This window comes from Cucumis melo, chromosome 1 (genome assembly GCF_025177605.1).
Source record: "Cucumis melo cultivar AY chromosome 1, USDA_Cmelo_AY_1.0, whole genome shotgun sequence".
Lineage (NCBI taxonomy): Eukaryota > Viridiplantae > Streptophyta > Magnoliopsida > Cucurbitales > Cucurbitaceae > Cucumis > Cucumis melo.
This window is the reverse complement of record NC_066857.1, coordinates 31,285,130-31,303,929: the sequence shown is the minus strand read 5'-3', so window position 1 is coordinate 31,303,929 and position 18,800 is coordinate 31,285,130. Positions and strand designations below refer to the sequence as shown.

At 33.2% G+C, this 18,800-nt stretch overlaps 1 protein-coding gene across 1 annotated transcript; it reads left to right on the top strand.

The window, feature by feature from the left end:
- The first annotated feature begins 16,169 nt into the window (after positions 1-16,169).
- Positions 16,170-17,627, top strand: LOC103492684 (probable aspartic proteinase GIP1). The gene has a single exon (XM_008453153.3). The coding sequence runs from the start codon at positions 16,170-16,172 to the stop codon at positions 17,577-17,579; it is 1,410 nt and encodes a 469-aa protein (XP_008451375.3). The 3' UTR covers positions 17,580-17,627.
- The last annotated feature ends 1,173 nt before the right edge of the window (positions 17,628-18,800 follow it).

Below are 18,800 nucleotides of genomic sequence, written 5' to 3'. Positions count from 1 at the left end.
TGAAGAACTTCCACACATTTCTTTTTATTAAAAAAAGAAATAAATAGTTATATATATATATATATATATATTCATAATTTGACTAATTTGTTGGAGTAAGTTGACAATGGTTTCATTTTGGCCCACTTTTCAACTAAAACTTTCCAATTATTATCCTTTGTAATGCATCCAACAAAAAATGCTGTCTTAACAAAAAGAAACCAAGAAAATGGAAAGAAAATATTAAAGTGGATATTGTGGTAATTTTCTAAATTATCTATAATGCTCTCAGTGTGTATATAATATCAAAGTGGACATAGTGATCATTTTCTGAATTGCTTAAAATAATAGGGAAGTCATGTTTTCAAGTTGGGAATGGTGTAGTATGTGAATTTGAACCTCTAATATCGAGTAAAGAAGTATATATATATATATATATATATATATATATATATATATAATTTTATAATTATTTATTTTTAATAAAAGTTAAATAATCTTATGAGTTCCTAGAATTTTTTTCCTTAACTTGATGCTAAACATATTTGATTTATGCTTGATGATTTCCATTACAAACATTAAAATTTAGAAATGAAAAAAAATAATAATAATACAACCCGACAATCCAACCCAACCCATATTTTATGGATTGGGTTGAAAACTTAATTCGGGTTGACAATATGGGTTGGGTTGAGAATGTCTCTAAACCTAACCCAAACCAACCTGTTTACACCCCTACTATGTATCCTCCCTCTCGAGGAAGAGTGCCAAAAAACTACCCACAAACCATCCCCCTTCTCTCCCAAACTCGGCATATTTAACTATCTATGGTCCCTAACACTACTATGATCCCCACTCGTATTGCCCTCACTCCCGCTAACACATAGTGTGCCTTCATCCTCAATAACATGTGCACTACCTTTCTTCTTTCTTCTACTGTATTGCAACACAATTAGAGGTCTAACACAATGTTGTTTATCATTATAATACTGTCAATGCAAGGATGTGAAGATTGATACAAGCAATTGAAAGAGAAGGTGAGGGAATACAACAAGAGAGATGCATAATTTTATGACAACACTTTTGCAAAAATGAACAGGTTGGAGCATGCTAAGTCTCTTGTCAGTTACAAAATCAAATAGCTAAAGTCTCTTGTCAGTTACAAAATCAAATAGCTAATTTCTCAATCTTATTATATTCTGAAGCAAATCCTTTTGAAATCAAGACATTGTAATTATGGATTTTGCAGAATTTCTGTGGAAAGCAAGAGGCAGTACCAATGACCATTAATAGTAAAGCTTAATGGCCAATGGAGTCTGATACTTTAGCCCTCATAGCATCCACTATGCATTAATGAACGGTATGTTGCATCATGTTTTGAAAAATGTTTAGCATTGTATTGGTGTCTTGTTTACACTTTGTATAAATCAGTTAGGTGTTTTGAAGGGTTGCATTGCTTTGTTTGCATTCTCCTTTAGATAAGGGAAGACAATAAAAATATATCCTCTTGTTTTCCTTGTGTTTTAGTATGCTTCCTTTTATCAGTAGTTTTGGAACCTTCTTTCAAATGGTTTGAGCTTCAAGTGCCAAAGTACTAACACATTTGTTGTTCCATTGAGCTCTTTAGTTATTTTATTACTCTAGTTAAATAGAATAACTTTAGGTTAAATTTACATTCAAATCTAATTTTACTTTTAATCACTGGTATGTGTTGTATATGTGTAAACAATATCTTGTAATATTGTGTTATCGTATTAACTATGTTTTGAAGTTTATGTAACATTTCACTTGATTGTACTTTTTTTTTAGAAAAGGACTTTGTTCTATTGTTCAAAAATTTATGACTAATTCTTAAATCTTAATTCAACCACACCCTCTCGAGTGACAAATCTTAATTTTAGTTGAAATACATGTACATTGTATGCTGCACGTTTTGAAGAATTTAATAGTAAATTCAGCTATTTAAAGAGAAACAAAAAGTCCAATTTCTCAAATGAATTTAGTTTATAAAGGAGCAGGAGGAGATACTCTAAATTTGACTGATTTTTTGGGTGGTGTTATTTTGTTAATTCTTTTACCAAAGTTATATGAAAGATTAGATGGAAATTGTTAAAATTGATTATTTATAATTATCATTTCTGTGGAAGCAATAATCGGTCGTGTAGTAGCGGTCAATTTATATAGTTAATCATTTCATGATTTTTCAAACACAACTAATATCTATTCGAACTCCTTGTAAATGGAGTGTAGTCTTGATCAACTTAAATACCTAAGTTTGTTTACAACACATAGTAATTACTAAAATTTCACAATATCAAAATTCAACATATATATAAGTTAAAAATGTATTTTGTAATGATACTAGAAATTTGGGATGGGTAGTCTGGGTTGTTCGTGTTGTCAGTGGTAAAATATCCCTAGTGGTTTGTGTTCGACATGTCTCTAAACTTTTAAAATTTGAAAGATACCCTTAAACTTTAAAAAGCGATTCAAAAATACTATTGCCTTTAGTTTGGGATGAAAGTTGCTAAAATTTTGTTTAAAAACTACTCTTGAACTATAAAAGTTTTGTTTAAAAAAGGCTCATGAATTATTGAAAAGTTCCATAAATATTCTTTAAGCTTAAAAAAATATTAAAAATATTTTCATTAATTCAATTTTTACACTTATAATAAAAACCATACTTTTAAATTTCCATTGATATGTCGATATTTCTATCGATATTTTCACATTCCCATGGATTTGATACCAATAGAAGGGGTGAGTTGATATTTTCAATACATCCTAAACAAATCCACGACCACATGAAATAAGCATCAAATGATACTAATATAAATATAATGTAAATATAATATAAATAATAAACATGTTTACTTATTTGAAAATAATAAAATATTTATTTATGGTAAATTTTCATAAATATAACAAACTATTAAAATATTTATGGTTCGTGTAACAAAGCCCATAAAGTTAGTCATTTTTTAAATATTTCAAGTTTGTCTTTCCATCTTTCTTCTCTTCTTTGCTGCGATTTTTTCTATTGTCTTTCTTCCTTTCCTCTTCTTTTTTTCTACGTCGTTTAGATTTGGTTATGATTTATTTCTATCATTTTTCTTCTTTTTCTCTTTTTTTTTCGCTGCGATTTTTTTCCATCATTTTTCTTCTTTCCTCCTCTTTTCTTACGTCGTTTAGATTAAGGTAATCAAATCTAAAAGATCGCATATAAAGAATTTTAAAAAAATCGTTTAGATTGAAATAGTCAAATCTAAACGATCGTGTAAAAAAATAAACGATCATGCACCAAAAGAATTAAAAAAAATCGTTTAGCCAAATATAAACGATTGTGTACTAATGGATCCTGAAAAATAAACGATTGTGTACTAAAAGAATCTTGAAAATTTTCATTTAGCCAAATCTAAACGATCGCGTACCAAATTTTGAAAAACAAATTGTTTAGATTTGGGGTAGCCAAATCTAAACGATCCTATAGCTAAATCTAAATGACCACATATAAACGATCGTGTAACCAAATTAAACGATAGAATTGAAAAAATAAATTGTTTAAATTTAACTATCCAAATCTAAATGACCAAATCTAAACAATCGTGTAACAAACAATAGCCAAATCTAAACGATCATGTATCAAATATATTACGTGTGTTGTTGACGACATGGTTGACGGGACATTTTTGCTATTTTTTATTGTGGGCCTGTGGGTTTCTTTTGTTTTCGAAATTGTTCTATATAATGTAACTATCTTACCGCTTTGTTAAGTCGAAAATGTGGCAAATATTTATGTTAGAGACAGGAAAGAAAAGGATGGTAGAAATGAATTTGTTTTTTTTTTTATTGTGGGCCTGTGCGTTGTTGACGATATAGTGTGATGAGGAGAAGTAACGTAATGAGGATTAATGAGTGTAAAGTTATTATTGAATATTTTCTCTTGTATATTTACATCAAGGAGAAGGGGAGATAAATACAAGTTCTATGAGGTAAGAAAGGCAACAAATAATACAAAATAAGATAATATCTTCAAGATAATATCTTCTTAATTACAATAGAATATGTATACATTAATACCCTCCCTCAAACTCAAGGTGGTAGAGTAGCTGTCAGCTTGAGTTTGGTACGCAATTGATTGAAGCGAGTAGATGGTAAGGCTTTGGTGAAGATATCAGCTGGTTGCTCAATGGTGGAGACAGGTTGCAAAAGAAGTGTGTTACTCAAGAGATGATGACGAATAAAGTGACAATCATTTTCGATGTGCTTTGTACGCTCATGGAAAACATCATTGTGGGCAATTTGGATGACACTACGATTATCACAATGAAGGAGAGTGGGACCCTGCTGGGGAACACCCATATCAGCAAGAAGCCAACAAAGCCATAACAGTTCAGTGGTAGTACTAGCAAGAGCACGATATTCTGATTCAGTACTAGAACGAGAGACAACACTTTGTTTCTTACTAAGCCAAGAAATGAGAGAATCGCCTAAGTAGAAGCAGTAGCCTGTTGTAAAAGGCCGATCAGTGGGATCCCCAGCCCAATCTGCATCAGAATAGCCAGATAATACAAGAGAGGATTGAGAAGAAAACTGAAGTCCATGCCCCAAAGTCCCCTTGATATAGCGAAGGATACGTAGTACGGCAGTAAAATGGATGGTTCGAGGAGCAGCCATAAATTGGCTAACAATGTGAACAACATGTGCAATGTCTGGGCGAGTCACTGTTAGATAGATGAGACTGCCAACTAGTTGCCGATACAGACTGACATCTTTAAGAGGAACACCATCATAAGGGGTCAAATGAACATTGGGATCTAACAGCGTTGAAGCGGTGTTAGAGTCAGTGATTCCTGAGCGAGTTAAAAGATCAGAGGCATATTTAGCTTGGGACAATAAATACTCGTTTGAGCGTCGAGAGACTTCAAGGCCAAGAAAGTAGTTGAGAGATCCAAGGTCTTTCATTTCAAAATGTTGACCAAGGTAATGTTGAAGATCGGATATGGCCTGTGGATTATTACCAGTGATAATCATGTCATCAACATAGAGAAGAAGGAGAACAATACCCTGGGGTGTGTGGCGAGTAAAGAGCGCAGTGTCATAAGGACTAGAAGTAAAACCAAGTTGAGTGATGGTAGAGCTAAATGTGGCAAACCAAGCTCGTGGAGCCTGTTTGAGGCCATATAGTGCGCGACGCAAGAGACACACCTTGTGAGGAGGAGGAGAAGTACTAGGAGGTGGCTTCATATAGACTTCTTCAGAAAGAGTCCCATTAAGAAAAGCATTTTTAACATCCATATGAAGAAGAGGCCACTGCTTGGCAGCAGCAACAACTCATAAACTGCAAACAGACGTCATCCGAGCTACAGGAGCAAATGTTTCTTCATAGTCAATACCATATTCTTAGAAATACCCTTTTGCTACAAGACGAGCCTTATAACGCTCATTAGTACCATCAGAGTGAGTCTTGATTTTGTAGATCCACTTACAGCCAATGGGTCTTTTACCAGGAGGTAAGTCAACATAGTCCCAAGTATGCGTCTTTTCAAGAGCCTGTAATTCATCATTCATTGCTTTCTGCCATAAAGGGTCAATACTAGCCTCTTGATAAGAGGTAGGTTCAACAAGGAAAATAATAGTGGAAAAACAGTGATAATCTTGGAGATGAATAGAAGGTTCCCTTACCCGAGTAGAACGACGATGAGGGGTGTCTGGAGTAGGTTTAGGACTATCATCAGAGATGGACGATTGGTCCAAGGTTGTCGTAGTAGGTGCAGATTGAGCAAGCTCATTACCAAGAGGGGACTCAGAGAGAGGAAAAAGGTCAATAGATGTGTCAGTGAAGAAAGGTTGAGGACTAGAGAAAGAGGTGTGGAAGGAGGACAAACGAGAGAACTTAGTGTGCTCCCAAAATGTGACATGGCGAGATATACGAAGTCTATTGGAAAGGGGATCCCAACAACGAAAACCTTTATGTTCTGTGCCATAGCCAAGAAAGCAATAGAGGTGGGCACGTGGTTCAAGTTTAGTGTGTTCATGAGGATGCAGAAGAACAAAGCAAGCACAACCGAAGGTTTTAAGATTAGAATAGTTGGGAGGAGTACCATATAGTTTTTCGAATGAAGAGATGTTCTGAAGAACGGAGAAAGGAAGACGATTGATAGTATAGACGAATGTAAGAGCTGCTTCACCCTAAAATTTCTCAGGGCATGAAGTAGAAAGAAGGAAGGCACGAACTGAGTCAAGAATGTGGCGATGTTTGCGCTCAACACGTCCATTTTGTTGAGAAGTGTGGGGGCAGGAGCACTGAACAAGAGTGCCCTGTTGGGAGAGAAAAGATAGAAGAGTGGAGTCTTTATACTCCAAGACATTGTCGGTGCAAAGGTTTTGATGGGACAAGAGAATTGGGTGTGAATCATATTAGCAAACTCAATATAAGTGTGAGATAATTCAGAGCGGTGTTTGAGAAAGTAAATCCATGTAAATCGAGAGAAGTCATCAATAAATAAAACATAATAGCGATAACCATGGACAGTGGAGGTAAGGGCAGGGCCCCAAATGTCAGAATGGATTAAATCAAAAGGTTTATCAGATATAGAAGTGGATGTAGAAAAAGACAAAGCAGGTTGCTTAGCAAGTTTGCAATTTAAACAATTAAAAGGGACAAACTTGGTAGTACTGTTTAAATGGTTAATAGAAATTAAATGACGCAACTTTTCTGGAGAGGCATGACCAAAATGAAGATGCCACTGATATGTATCAGAGTCAGTGACAGGGGCAGAGATGGAGGAAGGAGAAGGGACCTGAAGTGATAGGAGCTCAAACAATCTTCCCACTTTGCGACCCGTGCCAATCGTCTATCCCGTCTGCGGATCCTGAACCTGACAACCATTGGGAGAAAAAGAGACAGTTAAGCCAAGGTCGCACAATTGACCAACAGATATCAGATTAAAGGTTAAGTTTGGGACACAGTAAGTATGAGGAAGATTCAAACTGGGAGTATTAACGGTGCCAATGTGGGTGATATTCATACAATTGTCATCAGCAGCATAAATGGGAGGTAAAGATTTAGTAGGACTAGGAGTGTTCATAAGAGAATAATTAGATGTCATATGATTGCAACAGGCAGAGTCAATAAGCCATCAATTATCTGGTGAGACGACAAGTGCAGAGGAAGATGATGAAATTAACTGATTTAGCAAACTTTGGAGATCACTTATCTGAAACTAGGGGTGGTAGGATTATCTGAAGTAGCAGCAACAATAGAGGAGTTCCTGGGTTTAGTGAAGTTCTTTGCTCTTGTAGAATAGCTTCGAGGTCGAGGTGGTTTTATGGGACAATTATCCAGAATATGACTTGGTTTATGGCAGTACCTGGATTCTATTTTAGGACAATCAATAAATTTATGACTAGTGAGCTTACAATTCTTTCAAAATGTGCTTGATGCTCCAAGTGGTGAATAAGTGCTGACAAGAACAACATCAGAATGTTTAGAGAGATTGATGCCAAGACGTTTTTCTTCAAATAATATTTCTTGGATAGCAGCATCCAATGAGGGCAAAGGACTGTGGTGTAACAAGACAGCCCTAACAGATTCATATTCTGGACGAAGTCCCATAAGGACTTTAATAAGACGAAGATGATCTTTACTGATTTTAGCTTGATCAAGTTGAGTCCAGATAGGTTGAAGCACGGTTAGATACTCATTGACCGATTGACCAGCTTCTTGATTAAGATTAACAAGATTATTGTGCAACTGATAGTAATGCGCTAATCCAACGGACTTAAATCGTGTAGACAGAAAATCACATAACTCCTTAGAATTTTCAAAAGCATCAAATTGTGTATGGATAGCAGGAATTGATGTGTTACTAAGCCAGGTGATAATCTGATGATTTTTGCTGTCCCATTCTTCAAGGCGTTCGATAAATTTGCCATCATCTTCCTTGTCTTGTTTGGTCGGTTTGGTAATATCACCCGTGACAATACGCCATAATTTTCGTCCAATTAAGAAGCTTTTTATTTGATTTGTCCATGTAATATAATTAGAGCCATCAAGAATTGTGCTAATTGGACGAGCAATTTCACTTTTCTCCATCTACTCACAAGAAGAAACCAAGTCAGGGAACGACAATAATTAAATAAATATATAAATAAAAGGAGGGGTTTTCGGGTTGAGTTTCAGGCTAGGGGCGGTTTCGGGGAAAGATGGAGAACTTTCTTCGATTGGGAGACTCGCTGCTGGTGCTTGTGCTGGCATGACATCCACATCTAATTTGTTAGTTTTGTTTGTTTTCTACTTTTAAATTTTCAAGAGAGCAATTTATCTTTTTATGTTATAACGTTAGCCTAGTGAAAGCATGTAATTTTCATACTCTTCAATTCAATTCAATTCTCATCCTTGAAGATTTTCAGACTAAAAAAATTGCTGTCTTATAATAAAAATAAAAAAATAAAAAAATAAAGAAGAAGAAGAAGAAGAAGAAAGGATTCAGATTATGAATTTTCAATTTTGATCTCTGGCTGACTTATATTGTTTGTTATTAACCACTTTTTATCTTTATTGGTGACATATCCATAAGATGTTTCGAGGTTACACATGGCAGTTGACTCTGGGTTTCGAACGACATACGAGGTTTTTGTACTAAGTCTAATTTTTATTAATACTAATTCATTTATTTTGCATGTTTACAGATTGATACACGAAAATCATACTTACAGGCTGAGTTAGACGAGGTGCGAGTTGAGTTAGCTGATTTTTTGGGTTTGGACATATGATTGCTACTTATTTATGATTCTGAAGTAGGAAATTTTTTTTGTTGTGGTTGTCATTCTGAAACTTTATGTATATAGATAATATAGGTGAATTATTTGAATCGTTCATATGGAAGGGGGTGATTGGTATACTTTTGAGATTATATTTATTATAGATTGATATACTTTTGGGCTAAGTTAGTTAATTAGAGGATGTTGAGTTGAATTTTTGGCAATATGATGGAATTATTTATATTGGTCTTGTAAATGATCTGCAATATTCATATATATGTAAAGTTTTGGAAATGATATGGTGAAAGGTTTTATATATTTATATATGTTCGAGTTTTGAAACTATATTTGATGAATACTGTCATTTATATGTATTTATGCAATTGCTAGACCACTATACAACACAATGGGAGCATAAAACAGGAACATAAGTATAATTGAATTACAATTTAAAAAAATTCGAAAAATGCTTGACGGTTTTAAAATGTTATAAACAAGTGCATTCTTGACGGTTTTCAATGTCATAATCAATCCCTTTCTTGACGATTATTAAATGTTATAAATATACATATTCTTGACGGTTTTTGTCATGGATACTCATATTCTTGACGGTTTTAAACTGTCATCGAAATTTGTATACTTGACGTTTATAGAATGTCAACGTTCACTATTCTTGACGTTTTTATCAATCGTCAAGAACTTCGACTTTGTTGACATTGGTTTCAATGACGGTTTTAAAATTGTCAAGAATAATAATTCTTGACAGTTTAAAAACGTCAAGAGAGTCTGTTATTGTAGTAGTGTAACTATAAAAATTGGTTGTGTTTGTGATCAATCACTGTGTGTTGATAGTTAAATGAACTTAAGACTATGATTTTAACTTAAAATTTAAATTTTAAGTTTTTATTTTAGTTAATGAAAAAATTGTTATAAAATTTAGATTAATCAAAGTATTCTTGAACTCTTTTTAAGCTAAAGGTATTCCTGAAACAAAATTTAACCGATTTGCATCTAAAACTAACCGTAAGAGCGTTTTTGAATATTTTTAAAAGTTTAAGAACAGTTTTAAATTAGTTCTATTTTTATACCTATAAATTCTGAATTAAAAATAAAAATATATAATTTGGAGAAGGCCCGAAACATTTATTAAACCAAAAATGACAAAATATTTAAATTCATTTATGTTTAAATCTTTCTTTTAAATTATGTTTAAATTTTTGTACGACATAATGACAATTACTCTATTTCAAATTTCAAGAAAAGCTTCGTCCATCTAAACGGATAACTCTTCATTTCTCCCTTCATAGCTTTTCTCACATTTCAAATTTCTTCCTCATCTTTCTTCTCAACGGGTAACTCTCTCTCTCCTCCTCGCCTTCTCTCTCGCTCTTTTGTTTCCTATCTCTCAATTTTCATTCTCTGAAGTGAAGCACTTTATGCAACCAAGAAACTCTATCCTGCGATATACCCATCTCGTTGATCCACTGCCATCTTCTACTCTTACCCACTGCCATCAACAGTCGTAACATCCAAAAACCCTTACCGTCGATTCCTTACTCCACCGCGTAACATCTGATGTGAAATCTCTCAGCTGCACCGCATAAATCTTCCAGCTACCGTCGAACTGTGGCTGCAACCGTACAACGCCGTCGAACTACAGTTGTATTGAGTCCATCCTCCAGCCACCGCCGTCGTATTGAGTCAATTCTCTAACCACTGCAGTCCAACTTCGGAACGTCGCAACGCCGTTAGAATCTTTTTCCAGTCGTCGCCGTCGAAACGCCGCAACCTTACAACCTGTCTGAATCAAGTTCTAGCCATCTTTGTTCGCCGTCTATTGCTGTTCGGTTCTTCTCCTTGCTCCCTCCTCCATCCGGTTCTTTCTCTTTTTATTCCTATTGTGCTTCTTTTTGCTTGTTGTTTCGTTTTCTCGCTTCTGTATTTTAAAATTTTGGAATTTGACATATAAATGTTAAAGTATATTGGACAAGCTACTGCCCACCTTTTATTTTATTTCTGCATCTAATTTGCAGACTTTTTTTGCAAAGACTTGGATTATGCTTGCAAAGGATTTGGTTCAAAATTGTGTCTTTAGAGTGTTATGCCCACCTTTTATAGTGTTAGAAATATAGGATACAACTACACAGATTTAATTCAAATTCTACCACTGCTAGTACTCAAGCTTAATCTAATCAAATAGGCTTAGTGAGCTTGACTAAATCATATGGATGTAGAAGCACACATTTACACGTCTGGTACTTGAGCAAAGCGTCACATATTTTGATTTGGTCGTGTGGTGCCTTGGGCTTGAGTCGCTTGACATTGAGTTGAGAAAAGATGACCTTGTACGTAGTGTAAACTTCAATAGCGTGGGACTATATTGAGTAGATGACTGGATTTGAGTTTATTGAGTTTGACATCCACGCTTGCAGGGAACTCAACTGGACGAGTTGAGTAGAGTGTCTTGTTTCGGTTTCATAGGGCTAACACTGAGTGAGCTGAAATTCTTAGACACTGGGTGATTCTTTCTTCTCCCATCATTTTTCTTTGGGAGTTCAGGTTGGACCTTAGGGTGGTTGTAGAAAACTTAATAGGTTTTCAACACATTTGAGTTGTTTATGATCAGGGGTATTGTCGTACTTTTTGTCGATGATGTGGTACAATTGTATCCTGAGTAGTTTGATGTAATTCTAGCGGTAAAGGTTTCATATGTCTTTACGGTTTTTGTATGTGTTCTTAGATGCTTTCAATTCATAACCATGGAGCAGAAAAAAATCATCCTACTCATGAGAATGTCAAGACGTATTCGAATTTATGTTGGAGTAGTAGGTTTGAGCACCTTTTTGCTTTGGTTTGGCTTGGCAACTGCTTGGCCTAGTTTCTTAGCATCTTCTTAATATTGATAAATGAAAGCATGGTGTTTTACAATAATAAAAAGGAGTCGCAGGAAAGCTGATTAGACTGTAGAATAAGTAGTCACTATTGCCATTATGGAAAAATAATTAGTGCATCAGTTCCTCCATTTTATTCCTGTTTTCTGTGAATGATTCTCTATAATTGATATCCTTTGAATAAATTTCAATATTGAGTTTTGGTTTGGCAGAAGTTAAATGTTTATCTTGCCTTTGTAAGTAGGTTTGAATTTTGAGGTTGTCGCTCCATGCATGATGGCCACCTATCTATGTTTGCTTTGTAAGTAGGTCTGAATTATGAGGTTGTCGCTCCATGCATGATGACCACCTATCTATGTTTGCTTTGTTGCTTCAACATAGGTTTGTCTTTTAGGATCTGTAGAGAGATTACTATATTTTTCTTTTTTTGAAAGGAGACAAAACTTCTTTATTAATAAGAATAAGCACAAGAGAGTTATACAAATAGAGCAATAAAGAAGTTGTAATCGAGGGAGTTCTAGAGTTACTTTCATTCTTTGTTCCACCTTTCTACAACACTCGTTCACCACTTCCCTTAATCTATAACGACTTTTTATTGGTGAAACTTGTAAAATAGGAAATTTGCAAAATTAGCATAAAAAAGGTTTCCCACTATCATAATCCTGACTTTGAAAGTCTACCAAGTTTCTTTCTTGGCGTGGCTGCCTATTCTGCATTTGCTCCTAATTCCATGTATGGGCTTTGTATATTTTATTAAATGTAGTTATAATAATACCAGTTTTAGGATAACACGTTTAAAAAATTGTAAATATAGCAAAGTCTATCAATGGTAGATTTTTATTGTTTGATATTCATAATTTACCATTAATAGACCAAATTTTGCAACATGGTCTATCAATGATCATCGTAAAAGAAACTTTAACTTTTGCGTAAATATCTTTTTTTATTCAATCAAAACAGACTCGCATCTATCCTTGATTTTTTATTACATGAATTTAAGTACTTTGAATATTACTCATGACCTTGCATAAACAATTCAAAACTATTATTGGAATAATAACATCTTTTTAAATTTCTAATAGAAATGAAAATTTAAAACAACTTGAAATGATCTAGATAGAATAATATGACTATCCAAATTTTGACTTTGAAGTCACTGTCAAATTATAAATTTCAACTTTTCATTATATTCCAAATTATTTTTTACTTTAAAATACGGTTGTCAATGTAGCAATTAGATTGAAAGTATTAATATATAGACAAAAAAATTTTAAAAAAAAAAAATCAAATATAGCAAAATCTTTACAATATTTATGACAAAATGATGCTATTGAAAATATTGATCAATCACTAGCTAATAGATGATAAAAGTTTGTAAATAGAAGTTAAAAACTTAAAAGTTAATAATGCAAGTTTTAAATTTAAGTGTTATTTTTCTCTATATAAAATGGTTCATTTTAAAAAAACGGCGACTCCTCTCTTCTTCTTCTTCTTCTTCTTCCTAATTTCATTTCCTTTGTATTCTCTCCAAACAGCTTTCATCGCTCCCATTTACAAAGACAATATCTCTCTCCCCTACTCCATTCCCGTCCAACCTCAAAACTCCGCTCCTCCACTTCGACCTCCGCGGCCCCTCCTCATGGATCGACTGCTACAATAATTACGACTCTTCCTCTTACAAATTCGTCCTTTGCAACACCCAGGTTGTGTGGAAATTGAAGGGGTCGGAGGAATACGATGGTGAGGATTAAGAAGAATGGAATGGATGTTTGGTGCTTAGGATTCAATGACGGTGAAGAATTTCCAAGAACGCCGATCGCAAATGAAAGATCATCTGTCGCAGATCTTGAAAATTTGAACTTTACGTTCAAACTTCAACTTTACTTCTGTCAACAACACTTTTCCATAAATATTCGTTGTGTCCCACATGGATAACACAAATAATATTATAAGTTTTATCTCACATGCATAACACAAATAATTAATATTTAGTTTTATCCCACATTGTAGAACGAACACAAAATAGTATCAGTTTTATCGTCCCACGTTGTACAACACATAAATAGTATTAGTAGTATCCCCACATGTATATAATAACTTTTTAAAGTAAAGTAATTATTTCGTATTATGATTACAATCTCCCTCGAGATATCATCTACAAAAAAGAAATTAAATATATTATATCATGAAAGAATAACATAAAAAAAAAGGTACACGTGATATTGGATTTAATGTTTTCTATAAGCAATAATCTTGTGTGATCTAAATTACGATAGGTATTGTATTGACAAATTCTGGTTGAATTTCTAGAACAAAATTCAACATTATGATTCATAAGTAAACTATAGAACATCTTAATGTTTTAAGACAATTATAATTTGTAACAATTTTAGGAATAATAATTAAGTGTATATCAACCCTTTAAAAAAAATTGCAAATATAACAAAAGTTATCAGTTATAATAGACTTATAAACTTTTATAGTCTATCAATGATATATCAATATTTTCAACATAGTCTACAAATGGTAGATTTTGACAAGTTTTGCTATATTTCTAATTTTTTAAAAATGTTGTTATATATGTTAATATTTTAAATCAAATTACTATATTTGCATTTATTCATACATTTTAACTATGGCAAACATAAGAGAAAAATAATTTTCACCTCACCACCTTGTTTGCGTTAACCTCACTAATAAAAGAGATCACTTCTAAACAATCAGATTCAACCATAACATTTTATATATAAAATAAGAAACTCTTTAGTATAGAGTAAATTGTTATTGCTTCAGAAAGCTTGGCAATACACCGGGGGACCAACTTCATAAGATAAATACGTCCTAAACTATCTTGAACCACTCAACCAAGACACCTTAATATGAAACAAGACTTCAAGAAACATTTGTGTTAATAAAGCTTCTAAGAAGATGAAAGTAAACGAGTGAGGTTGAAATTACAAAAATGAGTTTTTTTAAAAGATTTTTTCAAAAAAAAATTTGACAAACTATCTACGCTCCAACAAAACTAACAAAATTCATTACACAGTTGATTTTTCTATAAATTGTAAAGGAATATTTGGGGTGGGTGTTATGGGGGATTAGAGTAGGTTATGATAATTCACTCCTTTTTTGGGGCACATGTTATGGAAAACAGCTCATTTACCCATAATCCCCGATAACCCTCCCAACAAACCTCTACTCATAATATGCCGTAACACCCCATTTACCCCTACAAACCCCTTCTCGTAATCCCTCCAACTCATTCGCATACAAAGTAAAAATTTGAAAAAGTCTTTAATTCATCACTCTTTTTTTTTTCTTTTTCAATTAAATTAATCTATAATAAGGGAGAGTTTTTGCAAAGAGGAATAAATTAAAATTACATGCAGTTTTAATATATTTTTCTTTTAGTTCAACTTCAACAATCAGGGGATATGAAAGAAAATATTCAATAAATTTCGATATTGAATTATGTTTAATTAAGAAAGCTTTTTTTTTCATTAAATTATTCAATTGAGTTTAAACCTAAAATCCGCATATCATCCAATCTTTAAGTTCCTATAAATCTTATCCAGATATTTTAGTTTTAGCTAATAAAGGTCTTGTTTTCTAACTAAACTACAGAAAAATATCTTGGATTTTATTTTTTTTATAAAAGTTAGTACTTGCTGTATTTTGTTTAAAAATACTTTTTAAGTTGCATTAATACTGATTAAACTTTTTTAAAGGTTAAAAATACTTACTATTAGAACAAAAGATTAGATCTAGACATTTTTTAGTCATTCTTAGTAAAATGTCTTAGCTATAAATCAAAGAAGATGACCAACATGGAAATGCATATTTGAAATTTCTTTTGCATTTCTTTTTTACCAGAATAGTAGCGATGTATGCTTAAACTAGTATGCCAATGTAAGCATTATGTCGAGATAGGTCAAAGTTTAATAGAGTAAGAATCTTATGTAAGCAATTCTAATAATAGTGGTTTGTGTTTACATGTTTTCCATTACATGTGTACGTCAAAAAAGAAAAAGTGGTGAAAATAATGATAATTTATTAAATGAACATCGTAATTAAGAAATTCAAGGAAAATTGATTTTAAGAAAAATATTGCATCTAATGACAAATATATTCATGAAAAAGAAAATTAGTGCAAACACAAGATCGCAACTTAAAATATTAATATGAACGTTCAATTTAGAAAGCTTCTTTAATTTGATGTGCAATATATACGCATGAAAAAAAATGAAACATCACGATAGATGTAGTAAGATTATTTAATAAAATAAGTTTATGAAATTTGTATAATACTTAGGATTATTATAGCACTAATCCTACTGTACCAAAGGCTCCCTAAATATTTTATCAAACAATTTATTTTTTACAATTTCTTATTTTTTTAATTTATAAATTGAGCACGTTTTTCTTTCTCTCTCTCTTTTCTTAAAAAAAATAAAGTTGAAGCCTTTTTTAAATGGTTTATTGCTGTATAAAAGGGAGGAGTTCCATTTCAAACTAAGAATGCAACAAACAAAAATGTCGACACCTCTCCTCTTTTTCTTCTTCTTCTTTCTTACTTCATTTCCTTTGTATTCCCTTCAAACAGCTTTCATTGCTTCCATTTACAACGATCATAACTCTCGCCTCTACTCCATCTCCGTCAACCTCAAAACTCCCCTCCGCCCGGCCAGCCTCCACCTCGACCTCGGCGGGGCCTTCTCCTGGATCGACTGCTACAAAAATTACAACTCTTCCTCTTACCAATTCGTCATTAACAATACCCCGCTCGCCGATTCCTTTGGCCAGGGTATTGGCAGCACCTGCGTCGAAGTTCCATCTTCCATGTGCTCTAACGACACCGTCAATACCATCTTCTCTTTCGGTTATCCAGAAAAGCCATCCATAAGAGATCAATTTGTTGATTATTTTCACCCTGAGCTCACCGATTCCGAGAGTCTGATCACTGATGTTCTCGCTCTCTCCACCCCAGACGGCTCCAAATCCGGTCTACTCCGTCGCACTCCTGAATTTCCTTTCGCATGCGTCAAGACCAATTTCCTCCGAGGTCTTGCTAAGAATGTCATTGGCCTTGCGGCGCTCGGCCGTTCCAACTTGTCGATTCCATCGGTGATTAGCGCGAAATTCAATAGTCCTAAGTTTTTCGCCATTTGTTTACCAGGAGCGAGGTCAGGACCTGGTGTTGCTATCTTTGGATCTAAAGGTCCGTACAGATTTTCTCCCAATGTTGATCTTTCTAAATCCCTAACTTACACTCCATTGGTCTTCAATCCGGTTAGCGGCTCGATTTACACCTATTGGTTACCGTCTTACGAGTATTACGTTGGACTCTCTGCCATTAGAATCAACGGCAAGGTGGTACCGTTCAACACCTCTTTATTGCCGTTTGAGTCGATTCACGGTCGCGGTGGGGCTAAGATCAGCACCTCCACCAATTACGGGTTGCTACAGAGTTCGATTTATAGAGCATTCGCAACGGTGTTTATGAAGGAAGCGGCTGTACTCAACTTCAAGTTGATAAATGCGGTAGAGCCGTTCGGAGTGTGCTACGCGGCAAAGAGCGTGGGAGTGACGGCGGAAGGACATGCGAAGGCTCCGGTGGTGGATCTGGTTATGGAGAAAGGGAAAGTGGTGTGGAAATTAGGGGGGAGGAATACGATGGTGAGGATTAAGAAGAAGGGAGTGGATGCTTGGTGCTTGGGATTCATCAATGGGGGAGAATTTCCAAGAACGCCGATCGTGATCGGAGGTTTGCAAATGGAAGATCATTTGTTGCAGTTCGATCTTGAAAAGTTCAGATTTGGATTTAGTTCTTCGGCGTTAACGGAGGGAACTTCATGTTCAAAATTCCAACTTCAATTCTATCAACAACAATTTCCTTTAAATAATTTTAGAGAAAAATTTGGGTTAAATTTCAAATTTGGTTGATTACAATAAAATTAGACTTTAATCTCCATAATTAAAGATTACATTTTAGTCTACCTACCCACTATTTCTAACTTTTTAAATCTATACAAAGAAAAGTTTGATATTTTCTACTTTTAGAACATATTTCAAATGAATTTCGTTGTTTATTAGGTGGAAGATCTTAAAATCTAAAATGATCTCAAGTCTTACTCTTACTAAAAAACCTTTTTGATCAAAAATACTCGAATTTTGTAAAATCTAAAAATAAATTAGATAATTTGTCTCATTTAATTTTCAATTAACATTTCCATAAAGCTTAATAAGTTCTAAATTTGCTTTTCTTTTACAATTACCATTTATACATAAGAATGTAAATCTTTCTCATTTCAAACAAAATAATTTTCAATTATCTTGAATTACATGGTAATTTTTTTTCTTTTTTTCTTTTTTTCTTTTTTTTTTTTTTCTTTGAGGCTAAGGCTTAAATTCAATGTGTGTTAAAAAGTTGACTATTTAAAAGTAAGAAAATAAAATAGAACAAGTTCCAAAAAATAGACTGACCCAAGTAGTTTTTAAAATTAATATGTTATATAATTTAGGGGCACATTAAGTTCATGCATTCTTGATCGAAAATTAAATTATTATCAAATGATTTACAAAATGGAATCAATGCATTTATATATATTCACATTTTTCTCCACATTTCAAAATTCAAACATAGAAAATAAAACTTCTAATAATCTAAATACTCAATTGTGGTATTTTGTGTGATTTAATCTTCTTTGTTTTTTCAAATATCCTTAATTAAAAGTCATGTATACCTTAGTTTTTTCTTCTTTTTTTCATCTCTGTTTTATTTTTATTTTATTGTCTTTCAGCTTTCATTTTGCTATTTTCTCTTATCATGCATTATCCAAATTATAAATCATCTATTAAAAAAAGGGAGCTAACATCAATTATTATAAAGGGGTATATGAGAACTTTAGACATTAAATATTGAAAAATGAAGTCATATTAGATTAACAATCAATCAACTATTGTATAGCTTAATTGGTTAGATCATAATCAACAAATCAAAGATTTGAATCTTTTATTTTCATATATATATATATATATATATATATATATATATAGCATAAGATTGTGTTTGATGTCCATCACAATAGTTGCTTTTACATTATTAAATCTTTGAGAGAGTTTTTTTAGAGTAAGGCAATAAAGAGCACTAGACACAACAGTACG